General features: G+C 45.2%; 1 protein-coding gene across 3 annotated transcripts in view; it reads left to right on the plus strand.

Moving 5' to 3' along the window:
• Positions 1–22,817, plus strand: part of RNF144A (ring finger protein 144A) — a 100,287-nt gene that overhangs the window by 48,298 nt on the left and 29,172 nt on the right. The window contains exon 1 of one of the 3 annotated variants that reach the window (XM_070732951.1): positions 13,803–13,892. The exons of the other annotated variants lie outside the window; for them this stretch is intronic. Within the exon in view, the coding sequence (XP_070589052.1) occupies positions 13,814–13,892 (79 nt within the window). The 5' untranslated portion in view covers positions 13,803–13,813. Of the gene's footprint in view, positions 1–13,802; positions 13,893–22,817 lie in introns of those variants that run through there. 3 annotated transcript variants of the gene reach the window in all.

Consider the following 22,817-nt stretch of genomic DNA (forward strand, 5'->3'; position numbering starts at 1 on the left):
GTCTGGAATTGACTGTCCATTCCTGACTTGAATGTACATAATTATTTTTTTTTTGGGGGGGGGGGGGGAATTAACTGAAATAATGTTGGTTTTATTACAAATGATTGGACTTGTACTAGTAAAAAATCATTTCCAGGAATTCTATTCCAACCCTGAAGGTTGCTAAATGCAGAAAGAATTTTAGTGATGACTTATTTCCAAGAATTTTTTTCCTATCCTCCTTAAGTTGTTTTGTAATTGAAAAACTTTCTCACACACTAGGTCCTAGTGACTAGGATAAGTTTATAGTAGAAAATTACTTATTTTTCCATCTAGTTTCATTTATATTCAATCCAAAGAGACTCTCAGTCCAGCATTATCATTATTTCTAATACTTAAAATTTGAAAGAGATCGCTCTCTGTAGTATTCTACTGAAATGCTTTCTCTTATTCATTTTGACCCCATCCAATTGGAACTGGCTTAACTATTTGCTGTATAGATGTAATGATAAAATATGGTCAGTGTTAAATTTTAATTCTGTATTCTTTATAAAATTATAATGGGGAAAATTTAGAGTGACAAACCACTTCATTGTTGTTTCTGAGAAAACTATGGACATACCTATTGTATGAAGTGAACTCATCTTGAGGGAGATTTTATTTAATCTAGCTCTAACCAAACATTATAGTCAAATATTTGCTTTCTTTTCCTGTACCTTTCTGGAATAATTCAATTTATAGACCGCTCAAGGAGCAGGATAAAATATACTATTTTTAAAGTGATGTTGTTCAGTAGTGCATTTTAACTAAAAAAAGTTTTATAGTAGCATAAAGTTTTCCATATGACAATTATTGTGGAAAATATTCAGGGTTCCCTCCCCCCCTCCAAGCTTTCTCTCCAACCCAATTTCTTTTATTTTATTTTTATTTATTTATTTATTTATTAATAGAGTTGAAAGGGACCGTTAGGTCATCGAGTCCAACCCCCTGCCTGAGCAGGAAACCCTACAGCACCCCAGCCAAATGGAAGTCCAATCTCCTCTTGAAGGTGTCCAGAGTTGGGGAGTTCACCACCTCCCCTGGCAGGCAGTTCCATTGGTTGATCGCTCTGACCGTCAGGAAGTTCTTCCTTATTTCCAGGTTGAATCTCTCCTTGGTCAGCTTCCAACCATTGTTCCTCGTCCGGCCCTCTGGTGCCCTGGGGAATAAAGAGACCCCCTCCTCACCGTGGCAACCCCTCAAGTATCTGTAAACTGCTATCATGTCCCCTCTAGACCTTCTTTTTTCTAGGCTGTCCATGCCCAGTTCTCTCAATCTCTCTTCGTAAGTCTTGGTTTCGAGTCCCCTAATCATTTTGGTTGCTCTTTTTTGCACCTTCTCCAGAGTTTCGATGTCTTTTTTGTAGTGAGGTGACCAAAATTGGATGCAGTACTCCAGGTGGGGTCTGACCAGGGCATAGTAGAGTAGTATTAGTACTTCCCTGGTCTTGGAGCGTATTCCTCTGTTGATGCAGCTTAGGATTGAGTTGGCTTTTTTGGCTGCTGCTGCACATTGCTGACTCATGTTTAGTTGATTGTCCACCAAGACTCCAAGATCTCTTTCGCAGTCACTACTGCTGAGTGGGGTATCTCCCAGGCTGTATGTATGTCTAGGGTTCTTTTTGCCGAGGTGGAGGACTCTGCATTTGTCGGTGTTGAACCTCATTTTGTTGGTATGGGCCCACTGTGATAGTCTGTCTAGGTCTTCTTGTACTCTGAGCCTGTCCTCAAGGGTGTTGGCTACCCCCGCCAGCTTGGTGTCATCTGCAAATTTTATTAGTTCCCCTTTTATTCCCTCGTCCAGGTCGTTGATGAAGATGTTAAAGAGTACAGGACCCAGGACAGAGCCCTGTGGTACTCCACTGTCTACTTTTTTCCATGTGGATTTGGTGCCGTTGAGGACAACTCGGGTGCGGTTGGTCAGCCAACTGTTTATCCATCTACATGTGTAGTAGTCTACTCCATTTTTTTCTAGTTTGTGGATTAGGAGATTGTGGTCGACTTTATCGAAAGCCTTACTGAAGTCCAAGTATATGAGGTCCACTGAGTTGCGTTGGTCAACTGACTTGGTTATGGTGTTGAAAAATGATATGAGATTGGTTTGGCATGATTTGTTTCTGATGAATCCGTGCTGGCTATTGGATATGATCTTGTTTGTTTCTAGGAAGTGGGTAAGTTGTTTTTTTATTATTTTCTCCAGTATTTTTCCAGGTATAGAGGTCAGACTGATTGGTCTGTAGTTACCTGGGTCAGTCTTTTTGCCTTTTTTGTGGATGGGGACTACGTCAGCTCGCTTCCAGTCTTCCGGTAGGTCTCCAGTGATCCAGGATATTTGGTAGATGAGGAGGAGTGGTTCCGCTATGGTGTCTGCCAATTCTTTTAGGACTTTGGGGTGAAGTCCGTCTGGCCCTGGTGATTTGTATTCGTTGAGTTCTCTCTTTTGAATCAGTCCCCTGTTACAGAAAAAAAAAATCTCAGTCACCCATCAGCCCTGAAAAAAAGTTCTCTCTAAATGCCCTTCTAGGCCATTGGCTTAGAATATGTACTAAAAAAACAAATGGCATCTGTGGCCAAGAATTTCTTTTCCTAGGTATATTTTGTGTGCTAATTATGCCCATTGCTGGCCTGTGGGTTTCAAACTCACAGTAATTCATGACTTGGTCACCTGTCAGTTAGACTGTTGGAATGCAAGGGGCTGCCCTTGAAGAGCATCTAAAAGCTGCAACTGGTCCAAAATGCAGCAGCCCCAAATAGATATGGATGCACTTTGTTATACTCATGTAGCACCATCACTTTGGCTCACAGTAAGTTTCCAGGTACAATTCAAGATGCTTACTATTGTCTATAAAGCACTAAATGGCATAGAGCCAGCTTATTTCTTGGACCATCTGTTCCCCATTAACTCAAATTGCCCCATGAGATCCAGCAAACTAGTCATGCTTTAGTTTCTTCTTCAAAACAAGGTAACCTGGCAAGACCCAGGAGTATGCTTTCCCTTTTGTAGCACCTGTTCTATGGAACAGCATTCCCCCAAGATTCAGATGGCCCTGACTCTATTAAACTTTCCATAAAGCCCTGACAACCTGATTCTTATCTTAGGCATTGAGCCAAGGCTTTAACTCAACCAGTTCAGAAAAGAAAAAACTTTAAAAGGAAGATGTGATGGTTATCCGTAGTTATATTAGATGTTTGTTGTGCTTTGTTTGTTTGTTTTTAAGTTCCTTTGTTTTTATGTTTCTACCCCATTATGGGCTGCCTAAAGTCAGGTTTTGCATGTTGGATGGTCAATAAATAAATAAATTATTTAGCTGCATGGAGGTGTGGGGCTTGCTTCTTCATTTTACAATAAGGTGAGCTTGTTTTGCAAACCAGCTAAATTTCAGTTCTTTCTTTGCCTCCTGAAGGCTGATGAAAAGATAGGTAAGAGGTTGAAACATAGTGGAGAAACACTGCATGTTGAGAATAATTATGTGGAGTGGATTTCACTGAGAGCAGGAAAGGCAATGTCTTCTTATCTACTTTTTCTTTTTGATGACTGGTGCTTGCTGGGCTACATTTCATGCGCTAGAAGTTGGGACATTTTTCAGAAGAAGATCTGCATGATAAATCAGGACCATCGAGAACAAGATCATTTTGCATAACTTGGCCTTTTCTTTAAAATGTGAGAGAGTCAGTTTGTTACTCGTTGGGTAGAAAGGGAAGAGGACTCTTCTGCATGTCCCTAGAGACTCTTATAATATCCCTGGTATATGCAGAATACATCCAATTTAAGTGTACCTTTGACTCAAACTCTAGAGAAACCTTATAGGAAATTCTTAAGCCTTCTATAAATAAATGCCTGCTTCTGCTTACCTATGACCCACATGCGAACACACAAGGATTCAATCTGTAGATTCACCTTACACATTGTATTTTAGCTCAGGGAATGCTTAAACAAACCTGTTCACATGCATTTAAATTAATTCCTTTCCAGATGTCACGTTCTGAACTCACAACCATCTAACGTACCTAAAAACAAATTTATTAATACTACTTTAAATAGAAGACACCGAGATTCTTTTTCTAGTGTATTTTGACACTCCTCAAAATCCCTTCGTCAGATGGTGTCCAAAAGTGCCGAATGTTTGTAGAGGGTTTGGAATTGCGATTGTGATTTTTGTTGGAGGTTTGGAGGGTGGCAGAATGAAAAGAGAAAGAGTTGAGAGTGCTGGAAGAGCTGACCTGGAAGTGGACTGTAACTCATTTGAGCAGAGGCTGAGGAGACAAAGATAATGGGAAGCAAACTGTAGATGAGAAACTGATGCAGAGACCAGCACAGCAAGTTTTACAGGCCAAACCAGCATGGTGAAGCTTGCAGTCCAGTGCATTTTGGCTTAGTGTGTTGGAGATGTGGCAGCAGCTTTACTGACAGGTCTATTTGGACTCTACTAGTCACTTGGGCAATGTTTGGATTGCTTCTTGGATTTCCAAGGAGTTCCAGGCAGATGGAACACTTGAAGGATTCCTAGAATTGCATTAGAAAAAGCCAATGATTAAGAAAAAACTCCATATAAAGATTATATGGTGGTGAATCCCAGCGACCAGTTAGGTCCCACAGAGTGGGTCTTCTCCGGGTCCCGTCAACTAAACAATGCCGCTTGGCAGGACCCAGGGGAAGAGCCTTCTCTGTGGAGGCCCTGGCCCTCTGGAACCAACTCCCCCCAGAGATTAGAATTGCCCCTACCCTCCTTGCCTTTCGTAAGCTACTTAAAACCCACTTCTGCCGCCAGGCATGGGGGAATTGAGATGCTCTTTCCCCCTAGGCCTTTACAATTTCATGTATGGTATGTCTGTATGTATGTTTGGTTTTTTTATATTAATGGGTTTTTAATCATTTTTAGTATTTATTGGATTATTATTGTACATTGTTTTATTATTACTGTTAGCCGCTCCGAGTCTCCAGAGAGGGGCGGCATACAAATCCAATAAATAAATAAATAAATTAAATATAACTATTTCTCTCATTTTATTGTGTCCTCAGATAGCAATAGCACTTGGACTTATATACTGCTTCACAGTGCTTTACAGCCCTCTCTAAGCTGTTTACAGAGTCAGCATATTGCCCCCAACAATCTGGGTCAACCTTGAGCCTGGTGAGATTTGAACTGGTGAACTACAGCCAGCAATCAGCAGAAACAGCTTGTAGTACTGCACTCTAACCACTGCGCCACCAAGCATCTTGTGGCCCTAGCCAAAAGTGACTCAGTCCTTGTTGGAGAAGGAGCAGCTGCAGGATCACTTGCAAGGCTGTTTTGATGAATATTCTAGCTAGCCAATAGCTCAGTTTCTTTAGAGCAGGGATCCCTAATTCCCGGTCCATGGACTAGCATCGGTCTGTGGCATTCCAACAACTGGTCCGTACAAAAAAGTGAAGCCTCATCCATAGGATGCAGGCAGCACACAAAACCATTGTTTGTTTCTGTGACTTGTGTGCCACCCAACTCCATACGGGCTCTGAATGGTTAACAGCAATATAAACAATAAAAACAGCAGTATAAAATTATAAAAACAATTATAAAACCCTTCATTCACAAACATACATCCATTCAACAATATAAAAACAACAGTTAAAAACAATAACACAACTATAAATGTTCATCCATATGGCTGGGATAAAATGGAGCCATTCACCGGCTCCAGGTTTACTGGAAAAGCCATGTTTTACAGAAAAACTTCATGGCATTGGTATCTGGGGCCAAAAAGGTTGGAGGCCAATGCTATAGAGAACAATATGAGAATGAACAATAGTGATAGCTTTCTTGTCAGAGGGGATAGTCCTGCCTTTCTTGAATGATCCAATAGCCATGGACAATTTTCACTGTTGACCATAACAACCCTCAACATTTTTCATCAAATTTTAGGGAAATGGTAATCCAGAGGAAATGGATTATCTGGTTCCCTTTCGGGTTTAGACTGCGACGTAATAGCGAGATAGCATTGATCATACTTCTTGATGACTGGCAGAGCTGAGACAGTGGTGTGCTACCACCCTTGCTCTCATTGACCTATCGATGCCTTTTAGTGAGAAGGTTTGCAGGGAGGGGGGAACTTGAAAATGTTAACTTAAGCAGGCCAATGTAATTTAGGTTGTACAGTTTTAGAAACTTGAGGTGGTGCCCTTTTGGAAGCCAAGGTCTATTTTTACATTGGGGATGTTAATTCTGTGCCATAAGGCTGTCCTTAAAGAAACAGTAGTCATTAAAGTAAATAGGAATAGGCAGTAATGAAAGAGCGTGCCCCAGAAAAAGATTCATTGTTGGCAAAAACGTGATTGCTTTAAATAGTTGAGTATACCCCCTGAGCTGAAATGGTTTTACCACATGACTCAAAGTGGGTTACTGGGAACTTTCTCCATTTGTGGTCTTCTCAGAAGAAAGGGTAGGGCATTGTGGGTTCTGGTTTAGTTTGACCTCGGAGAGCAAAAACTGAATTTTGAGTTTTAAATCGCCACCTAAAATGCTGTCTTCTAGAATGGGCTTGTTGGTTTTCTTGAAGCGGTGGCCTCTTAATAATTTACAATTAAATGTTTATTTAAAAGGTTTTTTTTAAAAGAAATATATATATCCACAATTTCCATTTTTTATGTCAACACAAATACCTTATAACATTGTTATTATCGTTGTGAGCCACCCCGAGTCTTTGGAGAGAGGCGGCATACAAATCTAATTTTTTTTTATTATTATTATTATTATTATTATTATTATTATTATTATTATTATGTCAATAACATGCATATTTATACATTTTTATTCAATCAATCAAAAAACAATATCCTGTTATGCACCTGTTTTTATCCTATTCATCGATCTGTTCTCCTTTATTCCGTTACCCTGCCCTCCTTATTTAAAAGGTTATACATCTTCCTTCTTCCTGGAATAATACCTGGCGATTGAAAACTGCTCCTGTTTTTATGTGTGTTAGAACAGTGTTTCCCAACCTTGGCAACTTGAAGATATTTGGAGTTCAACTCCCAGAATTCCCCAGCCAGCGAATGGTGGCTGGAGAATTCTGGGAGTTGAAGTCCAGATATCTCCAAGTTGCCAAGATTGGGAAACACTGTGTTAGAAAAAGGCAGGCATTTAAAGAATGGCCCTAACGGTCTTTTTTAGAAAACAGATTTCAAAAATAGTACCTGAATCAGATTATTGTTACCTCTCCGAAAACTGTTAGGGTTGGGTGAGAGGGGCTTGAAGCCAACCTCTTTTAGGCACTCACCAAGATGGCTATGATGAGGTCAGAGAAGACCAGATTGGTTCATTATTACTGGCTTTCCCAGCTGCATGAATACATTTATTTAACCCAGTGTTTTCCATGCTGGCTGGGGACTTCTGACAATTGAAGCCCATATGTCTTAAAGTTGCTGAGGCTGAGAAATACTGCTCTGATCTCTTCCATGCATGTACCATTCAGCCAATAAACCTAAACAGGGATGGGCTTCAAAATTTTTAACAAGGGGTTCTCTACCTGGTTGCTGGACGGGTGGGGTCAGGGTAGGAGTGGCCTAGTTGGCCTCCTGCACCTTGGTGGTGGGGGCATTTTTGCCCTTCCCAGGTTCCGGAGGCTTTCCTCAAGCCTGTGGGAGGGAAAAAACAGCCTCTAGAGGCTCTCTGGCCTCCCCAGTCTCCGAGGGCCTCTGAGCCCATTTCCAGCCTTCCCAAACATCCACTAGGCCTGTTTTTCACTCTCCCTGAGCCTCCTCATGCACCCGGCACTTACCTGCATCCAAAATGGGCTGTGTGTGTGGACTCCTGGGAGGGTCAGAGTGGGGTGGGCAGGGCCAGTCAGGAATGGGATGTGGGGGTTCTCTGAACTGCGCAGAATCTTAGCTCGAGGTTCTCCCGAACCCTTGCAAACCTTCAGCAGCTCACCCCTAAAACTAAAGCTACAACTGTGAGACATAAAACATTGGCCACAATGAGCCTCTTTGTTTTGTCAAATAAATATTTTTTATTGATTTTTTAAAATATGAGACAAACAAAACAAACAACATTTAACATGTATAGGAGCTTCCATTGCTCCTCTTATTATAGAAGTCGTCTTAATACAGAAATAAAAGACTATTTTAAATCAATACAGAAAAGTAGACTTATCAATGAAATATCTCTTTGTATACAATACTAATATAAAAATCTAAACTTTCAAATATTTTCTGTTCATTATGTAGTTACAGTTAAAGTAGTTAAACTCAATTAATAAAAATAGACTTATTCATCAAATATTACTATGTTATATTCAATGTTGTACATTTAATTATTCCATACTTTATTTTATTATCTTTAATAGTCCTTTTTGGAATTCCACCATTTATAAACTTTTTCCCAAATTTTATAAAATTCAGTTTCCACTTGCTTATATAACCGTCTCGTCATCATATCCAATTCTGCACATTCCATAATCTTCGTAAAAACCTCTTCATCTTTTGGAATTTCCTTTTCTTTCCATTTTTGTGCAAATGCTATTCTTGCTGCTACTAATATATGAATTATTAAATAGTATATTTCTTTTTTATATTTAATATCAGTAATACCTAATAAGAAAAATTCTGGGGTCTTCCTAATTTCCTTATTTGTAATTTCTTTCACGGGCCTCTTTGTTTTGTTAGAATTAACAAAAAATGTATAGAATAAAAGCATGCAGAAAAAATAGAATTTTTTCTGCATGCTTTTATTCTATACATTGCTACCATTATTTATGGTTAAACCCAGGCAAGGGTTCTCTGTCACCGGTGCTCCTGGTGCGCTCCTGGTGACAGGCGGGGTGCGCGTCCAGCAGGCAGACGGGCATGTATGTGTTGGCGCGAGATTAAGTTTATGCACATGGGCAGAAAAGGCGCACATGCCCATCTGCCAGTCACACGCAGCTCTGTTTTCGCTACCACTGTAAAGAGAGGCCCATACCCTCTGGAACCCATGACTGGTTAAACCTTAATTGGCCTAGCTTACCCAATGTTAAGGTTCTGAAATTAGTAGAAATTCAACAAACTTTTTTTCCCTGCAAGGGTGCCAGCTGCTGATATTTTAGAGCTGTGGTCCCTTATGCGCTTCCCAATTGAACTGAATAGGATTGAATAGTAAACAACTAAAATAACCTGAGTATTTTTGCCTTCCCACTCCTTCCCCCAACCCTCAGGTGATGGAATCTGAAAGAAGTAATAATAGTAACACAATCTGTTTTCTAGTTAAAATAAAAACCTGTGGCTAGCTGAGGCTCAAGTACAGACATGTTGGATGTCACATCGGGACACGGTCAAAGGAGGATTTCATTTGATGGTCTACCGCAAGGCCCTTCATTCCTCGGAGTGCAGGACTGTGAAGCACACAAGCATGTGCTTTGTAATAAGCAGTGTGGCTTACTAAGGAAGGCCTTGTGTTGGCGCTCTTCCCTCAGTCCCAAATATTATTACCATTGACATAGGTAGGCTAGCAAAGGTGAAGCAGCCTTAAAGGAAAATTCTTCCCAGAATAGTTTTTTTGGCAGGACAACTTGTCCTGCTTTGCAGAGCATGGCCAGCATACGGTGGCAGGTGTTGTCTTTTTGGTGCACCCAGTACCGATGCCAGTGGGCACACTGTCCAAAGGGAAATTTGAGCAAATGAACTGAAGTTGGGCAGGGTTTCAAGATGTAGGCATCCCTTTGGGTACATGGTTCCTGGCCATTCTCATGAACTATCCGTGTGCTATTTTTGTAGCTAGTGTGCAGAAACCTATGAAAGCCCTGCCACTTCTGTTACTTCCAATTGTTTTAATTCTGTTTGGACAGAAATTGAGGTACCAGAAGAAGGATTTTAAAAAAGTCATCTGACTTTTGAGGAGTTTGGACTTAATTTGATTACTTTTAAGAAGAGGTACTCAGCAAAAGTAATTACACTTGATATTAAAATAAGGCTGTAGTATAAAGCATGCTTAAAATTGATCCCATCAATATCAGTATGAATATAGAGTGGATATGATTTTTGGTTAACAAATGGTTAAACTGGCAGGAAGAGTCTAGTCAGAATTGAGTATCATCTGCAGAAAGCCCAGTGATACCAAATATATATGCAATGCCATCTCACATTTGCTGTCATTACCGTGTTTCCCCGATAGTAAGACCCCCCCGATTGTAAGACATATGGGGGGTTTCAGGGGGGTCGGCTTATATAAGCCATACCCCGAAAGTAAGGCATATATCTTACTTTCGGGGAAACACGGTAGTAAACGGTATTGCGGGGGGGCGATGACATTGCTTCCAAGCTCCCCGCGCGCCCCTCGCCTTCGCTCGCCGCGGCGCCACCGCCTCTTCCCCTGCCGAGGCTCAGCTGCAAGCGGCCAGCGAGGCCGATCGGCTCCGAGGCGAGCGGCCGAAGCTGCGCCCTCCTTTGCCCGCCTCCTTTCCGCTCGCCTCGGAGCCGAGCGGCCTCGCTGGCCGCTTGCAGCTGAGCCTCGGCAGGGGAAGAGGCGGTGGCGCCGCGGCGAGCGAAGGCGAGGGGCGCGCAGGGATCTGCCGGAAAGGAGGCTGGTGAAGGAGGGCGCAGCTCCGGCCGCTCACCTCAGAGCCGATCGGCCTTGCTGGCCGCTTCCCCTGCCGAGGCTCAGCTGCAAGCGGCCAGCGAGGCCGAGTGGCTCCGAGGCGAGCGGCCGGAGCTGCGCCCTCCTTCACCAGCCTCCTTTCCGGCAGCTCCCTGCGCGCCCCTCGCCTTCGCTCGCCGCGGCGCCACCGCCTCTTCCCCTGCCGAGGCTCAGCTGCAAGCGGCCAGCGAGGCCGCTCGGCTCCGAGGCGAGCGGCCGAAGCTGCGCCCTCCTTTGCCCGCCTCCTTTCCGCTCGCCTCGGAGCCGAGCGGCCTCGCTGGCCGCTTGCAGCTGAGCCTCGGCAGGGGAAGAGGCGGTGGCGCCGCGGCGAGCGAAGGCGAGGGGCGCGCAGGGAGCTGCCGGAAAGGAGGCGGGCGAAGGAGGGCACAGCGGCGGCCGCTCACCCTTTTTGACTGTCCATCCACCCCTTGACCTGCCTTTAGCCAGCCAGCCGAGCGTCCGTGTCGCCGCGGAGTTGGCCTCCCCTGCCGAGAAACATTGCCGGGAGCGGCGAGGGGATGCTCCCTGCAACCCGCCGAACGTCGAGGTCGGCGCCCGCCTCCTTTCCGGCAGCTCCCCGCGCCCGAAGACGAGCCGGCCCCGGTGCCCGGGACAATGTAAGACATACCCCCAAAGTAAGACACAGTGGGGCTTTTGGGGGTAAAAAGATAGTAAGACACTGCCTTACTATCGGGGAAACACGGTAGGTAATCTTGAGGCCCAGGTTCTCTTAGGTTTATGTAAGTTGCAGCTTTACTGTAAAATTGTCATGAATTGCTGCTCCTACAAATGGTCATGTTGACATTGGGATTCTCAGATGGGTGAAGTGTTTCACTTTCGCCTCCTCCTGAGGTGGCAATCAAGATGTTAATGGATGGCAATTTAAATGACCAAAAGTAGTCCCTCCAGTGGATTGATTTTTGGGGAATACAGATTAGGCCGCTACAATTTTCCTTCCAAATGAGATTCCATGAATAGTTTCTTCTTGAGTTCGTTCAGAATACTCTCACTGTTCCCCCCCCCTTTTTACATAGAAACATAATTGATTGACTGTAGAAAAAGATCCCATGATCCATCTAGTCTGCCCTTATACTATTTCCTGTATTTTATCTTAAGATGGATATATGTTTATATCAGGCATGTTTAAATTCAGTTTACTGTGGATTTACCAACCACATCTGCTGGAAGTTTGTTCCAAGCAACTACTCCTCTTTCAGTAAAACAATATTTTTTCACGTTGCTTCTGATCTTTTCCCCAACTAACCTCAGATTGTGCCCCCTTGTTCTTGTGTTCACTTTCCTATTAAAAACACTTCCCTCCTGAACCTTATTTAACCCTTTAAAATATTTAAATGTTTTGATAATGACTCCTCTTTCCCTACTGTCTTCCAGACTATACAGATTGAGTTCATTAAGTCTTTCCTGATAAGTTTTATGCTTAAGGCCTTCCTCCATTTTTGTAGCCCATCTTTGGACCCGTTCAATTTTATCAATATCTTTTTGTAAGTGAGGTCTGCAAAACTGAACACAGTATTCCAAATGTCACACTAGCGCTCTATACAGCAGGATCACAATCTCCCTCTTCCTGCTTGTTATACCTCTAGCTATGCAGCCAAGCATTCTATTTGCTTTCCCTACTGCCTGACCACACTGTTCACCCATTTTGAGACTGTCATAAATCACTACCCCTAAACCCTTCTCTTCTGAAGTTTTTGCTAACAAAGAACTGCTAATACACAGATTGAGGATTCCTTTTCCCCAAGTGCATTGTTTTACATTTGGAAACATTAACTGCAGTTTCCATTGCTTTGACCTCTTATTTAGTAAAGTTAAATCATTTGCCATATTACAGACACCTTCTTTTTCATGACCATTGTTTCTAGAAGGGTCAACAAATGTTTTGTGAGATACCTTCTCATATCACAGAGTCCTTCAGTAAAAATAACATTGATTTTCCATGATTGCATTTAATTCTCATGAAGGTTTTGTTGGTTGGTTTTTGTTTTGTTTTTTGGAGAAAATAATTTTAGACTCTTTCCTGCAATTCATGCTAAAAATCCTAGATATTTATTTTTTTGTTTTATTAATTGGACTTATAGGCTGCCCCTCTGTGGACTCGGGGCGGCTCATAACATTTCACTAAGAGATACAATATAAAACATTTCTAAGCCAATTAATAGAATAATTACTTTTAAAAATTGTCTAAAAACTAGACAGTTAAAAATGAACAGTCACATCCATACTGTCACATTCAATACATTTACTGTGCAGAGTCTGTGGTCTAGTGACCCCAAGCCTGCCGACATAGGTACGTTTTCAAGTTCTTACGAAAGGCAAGGAGGGTGGGGGCAGTGCAAATCTCTGGGGGGAGTTGATTCCAGAGGGCCGGGGCACCCACAGAGAAGGCTCTTTCCCCAAGGACCTACCAAACAATATTGTTTGGTTGACGGGACCTGGAGAAGGCCAACTCTATGGGACCTGACCAGGCTCTGGGATTCATGCGGCAGAAGGCGGTCCCGCATGTAATCTGGTCCTATGCCATGTAGGGCTTTATAGGTCATAACCAACACTTTGAATTGGGTCCGGAAACCAATTGGCAGCCAGTGCAGTCCGCGGAGTGATGAAGAGACATGGGCTTACACCCCATTGTTTAAATTGATGTAACTGAAGCAATTGCATTTAATAGGGTAATGTTTAACCTTATTAAACATTACAACTTTAATAACATAAAATAAGTAATGTTGTTTTAAAAGAATAAGACTGTAGCAATTTATGCATGATTCCCAAATTATAAAACTTGAAGAGTAAACTTCTGAGTTTATTACACTGGAAATTTTTCAAATAACTATTGCTGGAAAATGTGTGGCAAAAACTAGGTTTTATTTAGACATTCAAAACTGTGCCACTAAAAGGACTTTGCACCTGGAAGCAGGAGAACTTTGGCTTGGACTTTCCCAGGTAAATAGGCCATTGGAATCAGAACTGGAAATAGTTTTAAGCAGCAGAAGCTCTGTAAATGCAACATTTTAGACATGTTGGAAAATTACTGGAAGTAATTTCCAATTTAGTTTGCACCTGGCACACTCCCAGTCAATCCTTTTATACACGCCAATTAAACCACGCATACATACTAATTTCAGCTAACAATGTTGGTATCATCTCTCTCTATCCCTCCCTCCTTCTCCCACTCTAGTTAATTCAGCCACAGTAATGGTGAACAGCATCAAAATGGTGGCACAAACAGAAGATAGAAGGCTTGCCCTTTTATATCAGTGCATGTTAAAAGAGGGTGAGACATCATTTCCTACTTATGGCTCCCATGTGTGTCTTTGACTATCACCTGAAATTAGTCACAATATTCCAGTAGATAAAGGGCTGGGGTGGAGACATAGACACTGTCACTGAGGATATGTTTATTAAATGCCATTTATTTTCCTGTTTTTAATTCCCTTATATGAGTTTTGTAGATTATGTGTTAGTAGCTAAATGTTTCCTAATTTTTAATTCATTTATTTAATCTTAGTAATACATCATAGGTAACTACTTTGAATCTTGAATTTATATGTATATATGATGCTTACTGAAATCTATTTTCTCTCTTGAACAATATTTTTTTATTCGACCATTGAAAAAATAAATATGCAGAACTCGTGTATTAGTTGCTCATGCATTATAACCAGCAAGTGATTCGGTTGAACTATTCACAAATAAGGAACCAATTCTTCAACTGTAGAGACAAAGAGTACAATATTTATGTTCTAAATCTCTGAAACTCTTACCATAAATTTGCATCAGAAATGTAATTGAAATCAACTTTTTTATATGGCAGTATTAATTAAAGTAAATAGTAATTTACTTTAGTGTTCTGTCTGGGTGCCCCCAGACTTCAACACCAACTGGAAAAAGCAGCCAGACACGCTGGTAAAATCAAAAGCACTTTATAGTTTGAAAAATAAACACAGAGAAAAACCTGTTCTTCCCAACAGGCAGGCTATGAGACTTCACAGCAGAGTCCTGATGGCCAGACAATACAGCAGACTTCTTGCTGGCACACCCACCACTGTAGAGAATAAGACCCACACCTTTTCCCCCCAAGGTTTCAGTATTCAAAGTCACAAACCAGAATTCCAAGACGCCAAAGATCACAGCCAGGTCCCAGGACTCCCAAAGATAATACTCCACAAGCCAGGAAGGGTAGGTCTGCCTTTTCAGCCTTTCCAGAGAGCACCACACCCAAAACCAGCTGTTGCCTCTTTAGTGCTGAAAGTACCTGGCTAATTGTCCCCTTCGTTGTGTTGCTCTTCTCTGCCGGAGATCGATTATTGCTTGTGCATTTTCATCTAAGGAATCCAGGCTGCTTGCTGGGGAGAGCTCCCTCTCGGGGGACTCTGGCTGTCCTCCCTCTCCCTCAGCCTGAGATTCCTCCTCCCCGTCTGCCTGAACCTCCTGTTCCTCATCCTCCCCCTCTGAGCAGGAAGCCGGCAGAGGATCAGCCGTTCCCTGAGGGGCCTCAGACGGAATCACAACACTTTAGTATTCAATTTCAAAGGACATGCAGTTCTACATTGGTTTGGGGAGTTATTGGAATATTTATTTATGTATCATTTTTCTATGTTTCTATCTCTTTTAAAAAAGCTACTGTCCCTGGGATGCTCACGTTTATTAAAGAAATGACAGTCATGTGTAAAGTTAGCTCAAATGTTGTTTCTCTTGCCAAACCTCTCTTGGAGGGGATAGCTTGCAGTAGAAAGAGGGCAGAGTCTTAACTGAAGGCTTAACTGTCCTGTCATTTCTTTTTCCATGGAACTACTTGTTAGTGTTGTTCTTGATCATCTTTTACGGAATTATTTTGACTCATAATTATCAATAGAAAAACAGTTTTCAGAATAGCATACCTGCAGTATTTTGTTTAGTAGTTATCTTCAGATTTGCAGCCAGGAACAGCTAGTTGTTAAAAAGGCCAAAATAATAGCAGAGTAGATTAACTTCTGCTTACAGGAGTGATTGTCAAGAGTTAGAGGGTTGATTTGAGTAGACAAGCAAGAAAGAAGAAATGAAGGATTTCTAATTTTAAAATTCCAAGTACAAACCCACACTGTTTGTTTTCCCCATTGCCTTGAAAATATGAGAAAGACATAAATCAATTTTTGTTTTGTTTTGCTATTTGCTATGGACTTTTGACAATAGAAAAAGGAAAAAGCAAGTGTTCTTTTTACTAATAAAAAACCTTTGCCCTTAACAGTTACATTGCAATGCACAAAGCTATTGCTGTAGTACGGTGGTACCTCTACTTAAGAATGCCTCTTCTTAAGAACCATTTTGCCTCTTCTTAAAAAACCACTTAGGAACCCGAGCCCGGAAAAATTTCCCAGGAAATTTGAGAGCGATATGAAGTCCCGTCCAGTTTCCTGCCATTCCCCCTTTAATCCTGGCCATCTCGGGCTTTTCTGGGCTGCCAGAGGAGCCTTTCGGTGGCGCTTAAGGAGGCTTTTGCAGTCCAGAGTGAATGGAGCATTTTCCTTTCTCTGGGCGCTTGGAGAGGGAATAAACCACTTCGCTGTGGTGACTCCCTCGTGCTGCCTCCCATACACCTGGCACAAGGTTGCCTCCTGGAGCGTCTGGGTGCGGAAAGGCAAAAGGGGACACTTTCCCCCGGCTGGATCAACTAGGCTTCAGCCAAACTGAGGAGTCACCACAGTGAAGAAAAGGCGCCGGCTACAAAGCGAGTGGGCGAGAGAAGAGGGGAGCCCTTCAGCATGGGAAAGAAGAGGAAGCAGGTAGCAGCAGCAGCAGCAGCCCCTGTCTTTTGGTCAAAGGAGTGGGAGGTCCCCCCTCTCACTCGCCTGGGTTTTTCTTTCTGGTGCAGTGTATGGGAGGTAGCCTCGCACCGGGTGTATGTGCTTCTCTTCGCCACCTCAGAGTCCCTCTTTTTTTTTAAGCCTTAAAGTTTTGGATTTTTTTGATTCCCCTCACCTCATCTTCTTCCTTTGGCAGCGACTCTCCTCCTCCTCTTCTTCCTCCTTCTCCTCCCACCCAAATTCCGAGCTTTTATTTCTTTCCTAATGGGCTTGCACGCATTATTTGCTTTTACATTGATCCCTGTGGGAAAAATTGCTTCTACTTACAAACGTTTCTACTTAAGAACCTGGTCACAGAACGAATTAAGTTCTTAAGTAGAGGTACCACTGTACTTTCAATAGGAAATAACACAACCCTAGATTTGAAAATACTGTGTGTTTCATTACTTCTTGGCTATTGACAAGTATACAGATTTTTTGTTAATTGCATTATATGAACCAATTTTACCGACAAATAACAAGTCTTCTTTCTGCAGCAATCTGTGTGTATTTTATGCTTAGCTGTAATAGTGGTGAAGTAGAAAATACAGTGGCATCCCATAAGTTTTAAACTTACATAGGTATAAAATAGCTACTTTCTCCTTTAAGTTACAAGTAGCCTGGAGGTTAAATCCTATGAAGAAATACAAGCATACTCAGCCTGGAGAAGAAAAGACCAAGGGGAGACATGATAAGCAATTTTCTGATGCTTCAGGGGATTGTCATAGGGCAGTGGTCCCCAACTTTTTGGGCACCATGGATCGATTCCGTGGGGAGGCATTTTCTCGAATGCACTTGCAAGGAGAGTCCAAGATAGGTAATTCTACAGTCTGATTGGTCGGGACTGAGTTTAATTTAAATATTAGTCAGGCACCGCCCCCTTAGCCCTCCAGTCTAAAAACTCAGTCGCAGTAAAGGGACTTTGAGTTTGCTCTCTTCTTATGTTTTTGTTAATATTGATGTTTATTAATAAAATTTACTACTAATATTTTTCTCTCTCTTTCTTTTTGTCTTTCAGGTGCAGCAGGGGGAAAGGATTTCCTCGGGCAGCCGGGGTTTAAACCTCCAGAGGGTTTGCCCTGTCAGCTGCTGCTCCTCTGCGATTCTCCCCACATTACTGAAAGTACCTGTGGGAGGCAGAGAGAGCTCCCGGGCTGTCTGCCTCCGTGGTGGCGCCTGGTAGCCGAGGGGGTGACTGACGCCTCGGGGGGGTCCGCCCCTCCCGTGGAGAATAGGTGACAGGGCCGGTTGTCACTTCGGACAGGGGCCTTCGTGAGGGGCTTTACACTGGACGCCCCCCCCCCGACTGTCAGCTGAGAGCCTCCGAGAGGATCGGCGTCGGCGAGGCCTCAGATGAGAGCCGCAGGGATCGAGAGACAGTCGGAGGGCGGGAGAGCTTGGCTTCCCGCCCGTTCCCATAGCAACGGCCCGGCGGCCATGTTGGGAGGCTGAAACAGACCGGGCTGCTCATATCGCGCCCGAATGTATCCAGGGTTGCCGGGGCAACGGCCCGGCGGCCATTTTTAAACCGAGACCGGCCGAGGGAGCTGCTTCGCGCCTAAATGTATCAGAGGTTGCCATAGCAGCAGGCCGGAATTATTTTCGTCATGCTGCCGCCTCTCAGAGCTGTGAAGGGGGGATTCCCTCATTGGCTCAGGTTGGAGCAGGCAGTAATACTGCTTAGAGACACGCAGGCGCAATTCAGCCTCTGTCATTGTGTCTCTTGTCGGTGGTTTGCGAGCTGAGGCGTCTTTTTTTCCTTCGGCATATTGATAATTGTGAGTTATTTTTGGGCCATGGCAGATCAAGCAATCCAGGCCAGGGAGGAGGCCAATGCCAACAGGCCCAGTACTCCCAAGGAGAGGGCTCCCAAGTCCAAGCCTTCCCAGGGAGCTTCTCTCAGAGAAGCTGAGAAGCGCATAAAAGCGCTTGAGAAACAGTTAGAGGCCTCTCAAAGATCTTCTGCCTCAGCTGTTCAGCCTCTCGGTGCCATCCCCTCGCCAGTCTCCCCCATATTCACACCAGGGGTTGTAGGCTCGGCCTCAGAGAGGGATTGGTCTCCGGAGAGGCCCTTCCAATCCTCCACCTCTTCTAGGCCAGAGGCCTTTGCATTGGGAAGACAAGCAGCGTGGCCTACCACCTTCACAGCTCCACAGCCTATCATTCCACAATGTGTACAGACACAAGCAGCTACCTTCACCCCAACGGCTGCTGGCTTGCGCACTGCACAGGACGCCTGGCAGAGTATGCCCCAGGCCCTGCAGGACCTAATTGTCAGCGCATACACTCAGGGGCAGGCTAGTGCGGCTCAGCAGCAGCAGTTACCAGCAGGTCCTGCTCCACCGAGATTCAGAGACCCCTGGATAGCTCCGGCCACTCAATCCATGCTGGAGTCCAGGGATGAAGATGTCTTTTCCAGGGATGAATTTAGTGAGGCTGAGGATAAGTTGTCCGGTGATGACCAGCCACCAGAACAACCCACGTTGCCCGGTCTGTTCAAGTCCTCCCTCTTCAGGGTTTTGCTGAATAAGGCGAAAATAACCATTGACCAGGCTGGAGAGGGAGGTCAAGGGGCTCCTTCGGTGCTGGGTCAGCCTACAGGGGGCCTGTTTGTGTTTCCAAAGCAGGAGACTGTTAATGTGCCATCTTCCCACTTGTTTCTGGAGACAGCCCATGGGAGAGCCCCGCGACAGCCCAGGGCCCATCTAACCTGGACAAACGCTTTTACACCTTTGACCAGGCCATGGAGGATCTCCTGGAGCTACCTACGGTGGACAAGCCGGTGACCAGCTTGGTCTCGAATGCCCTTGTCCCTTCGTAGTCTCAGGAGGGATTAAGGGCTGAGGACAAAAGGGCAGACAATGTCGTTCGTAGGGCTCATCAAATGGCGGCTTGGGCAGTAAGGGCTGCTTCTGCGGCCTCTTTCTTTAATAGAGCTACGATCCTCTGGATACAAGAGATCCAATCCAGAGTCGATCCACAAGATGCAAGGCTTTGCCAGGACCTGAACAAGTTGTTGGCGGCCACAGAATTTTCCGCAGACGCCACAGTTAATGCGGCTAAGTTCACGTCTAGGGCAATGGAGTCGTCAATCGCTTCCCGCAGGCTCATTTGGTTACGGAATTGGCAGGTCGATGTAAAATCCAAATGGGCCCTTGCCTCTTCACTGTTCAAGGGCAAGAAACTTTTCGGGGAAGTCTTAGACGATGTATTAGTGGAGGACAGGGACAAGAAAAAAGTAATGCCTAGCTCTAGTAAGAAGCAGGGGAGGCACTTTAATCCCTATCAATGGAGACAGCCCTTTCGAACTGACTCCGCCTCGACCAATAATCAAGGGTTGAGGCCCTACTTTCCAGGATCCTTTGGCCAGGGTTCCTTTCGATCAGACAGGACAGTGCAGTCTGATCGCAACAGGTCCTTTCAAGGCCGCCGCCCCTTCAGAGGCTCCAACAGGGGATTTCGAAAGACCAAATGACTTTCCAGTGGATATCCTCTTGGGCGGCAAGCTGATACATTTTTCAGACATCTGGAAGAACACATCCTCGGACATTTGGGCGGCTGCCACGGTATCGGAAGGACTGAGGATCGAGTTCATTCGCCCTCCACCTTGCCGGTTTCTTCCTTGTCGCACTCCCTTGGACATTCACAGGAAGAGGCTTCTATACCGAGAGGTGTCTCACCTATTGGAAATAGGGGCCATCGAGGAGGTCCCTCTGCCCCAGCAGGGTATGGGGTTCTACTCAGCAATCTTCCTGGTCCCGAAGTCATCAGGAGGGGTCCGTCTCATACTGAACCTTCGGAGATTGAACCTTTATGTCAAGTACAGAAGGTTCAAAATGCATTCTCTCAAGTCTATTCTGGCAGCTATCAGGCAGGGGGACTATATGACATCCATAGACCTGAAGGAGGCCTACCTCCATGTCCCCATTTTTCCCCATCACAGACAATTTCTACGGTTCAGTCTGGGTGGGGCCCATTTCCAGTACAGGGCCATGCCATTCGGGCTTTCATCAGCCCCAAGAACTTTCACGAAACTGCTGGATGTCCTCACGGCCAGTCTCAGGCATCAATCGGTGCGCCTGATGGCCTATCTGGACGACATCGTGATTCTGTCCAGGACAAGAGACCTTGCATATCAGGACTTGCATCTAACGATCCAGACGCTCCAAGATCATGGCTTTTCGGTCAATTTCGACAAAAGCCACTTAACTCCCACGACACGCCTTGCTCACCTGGGAACAATCATAGATTCCAGGAGGGGCCTTGTTTTCCTGTCCCAGGAGAGACAGTCCACCATCAGGGGGCTCGTTCGGGACTTGGCATCTCAACAATACCCCAAACTCTCCTTCCTATCCAAGCTGCTCGGTTTCATGTATCGATATCACTCCATGGGCTGGTTTCATGTATCGATATCACTCCATGGGCCAGGTATCACTTACGGCCTCTCCAGTGGTTCCTCTTGCCATTCCAGAGGAAGAAGTCCAGCCACTCACCAACGGGTGCATCTTGACGCGAGGGTCCAAAGATCCCTACAGTGGTGGGTTTCCCCAGCTCTGGCAAAGGGTTCCCTTTTTCTGGAACGATACCTTCTTACGGTGACGCCAGACGCCAGCTTGACTGGGTGGGGAGCTCATCTTTCCTCACAATTGGCCCAGGGCCTATGGGAACCATCGGACCTGTGGGATGTCAACATCAATTTTCTGGAGTTGAGGGCGGTTTCCTTGGCCTCCTCAGCTTCGCAGACTTGGAGAGGGGTCATCATGTCCTCGTTCGGACCGACAATGTCTCCACCCGGTCTCACATCAACAGACGGGGGGGACACGGTCTCGGAGACTGATGAGGGAGTCGGAGCCCCTGCTCAGGTGGGTGGAGGCCAATCTGGCTTCCCTGTCGGCAGAGCACATCTCGGGAGTGGAGAATGTGTGCGCGGACTGGCTCAGCCGGGAGACCTTGGACCCAGGGGAGTGGCAGCTGGATCCCAAAGTTTTTCTGGACATTGTTCAGAGGTTTGGGGGACCAGTCCTAGACCTGTTTGCTACTCAGAGCAACTCTCAGCTCCCACGCTTCTTCTCCCGCTTCCCGGCCCCAGGAGCGGAGGGGGTGAACGCTCTTCGACTTCAGTGGCCACAGGGGCTTTTGTATGCATTTCCACCGATCTCCATCATTTCCAAGGTAATGCGAAAGATTCTGGAGCAGAGAGCGGAGGTGCTGTTGCTGGCCCCATACTGGCCTCGCCGCATTTGGTTTGCGGACCTGATGCAACTGTCAGTGTCGCCTCACTGGAGAATCCTGGACCACCGGATTTCCCTTTCCCAGGGCTCAATATCACATCCAGAGCCTCAGTGGTGGCAGCTGACCGTGTGGCGATTGAGCGGGAACATCTGAAACGCCAGAGTGTGCCAGACAGAGTCATTGATACGATTCAGGCTGCCCGCAGGCCTTCGACAAGGAGGATTTATCAAGCGACTTGGGCCTCCTTTTGTAAGTTCTGTGAGGAAAGGGAGGTGGAGCCTCAGAGGGCCTCCCCTCTCATGGTTCTAAGCTTTCTGCAGGCAGGCCTAGAAAAAGGACTAGCACCAAACACGTTACGCCGGCATGTGGCCGCCTTATCCACAATAATAGGAGGAGACAGTTACCGCCCCCTCACCAGACATCCTTGGATCAGGGACTTCTTAAAAGGGGCCGCCAACATCAGGCCACCAACGATACATCGGTTCCCTTCCTGGGATTTGTCTTTGGTGTTACACGCTTTAACTGGTCCTCCGTTTCGCCATGTACCGCTGAGAATGTTGACTCTCAAGACTGCCTTCTTGGTGGCGATCACATCTGCCAGGAGGGTCTCTGAGATTGCAGCTTTCTCCACCAGGGAGGACCTGTGCAGGTTTCACCCTGATAGAGTGGTCTTAAGACTTGATCCAGCCTTTCTTCCAAAAATCAACTCTACCTTTCACAGGGCACAGGAAATAGTGCTACCGGACTTCTGTGCCCATGGGACTCATTCTTCAGAGCTGAGGTGGCATAAGCTCGATGTGAGAAGAGCCCTGAAAATTTATATCCGCAGGACTTAGGAGTTCAGGGCATCAGAGGCTTTGTTTGTTTCCTTTGCATCTAGATCCTTAGGCACTAAAGTCTCTTCTCAGACCATCAGCCGCTGGTTGCGGGAGTGCATTGCTGAGGCTTACAAGACTAAAGGATCCCCTGTACCACACGGAATAACTGGACATTCTACACGCAGTACGGCCACTACAGCGGCCTGGAGGACTCAGGCTTCGCTAGAGGACATTTGTAGGGCGGCCTCTTGGGCGGCTCCATCCACATTTGTCAGACATTATCGGATTGACTCCTTTGCTTCCACGGAAGCAGCCTTTGGGTGGAGG

This window comes from Erythrolamprus reginae, chromosome 1, assembly GCF_031021105.1.
Source record: "Erythrolamprus reginae isolate rEryReg1 chromosome 1, rEryReg1.hap1, whole genome shotgun sequence".
NCBI lineage: Eukaryota > Metazoa > Chordata > Lepidosauria > Squamata > Dipsadidae > Erythrolamprus > Erythrolamprus reginae.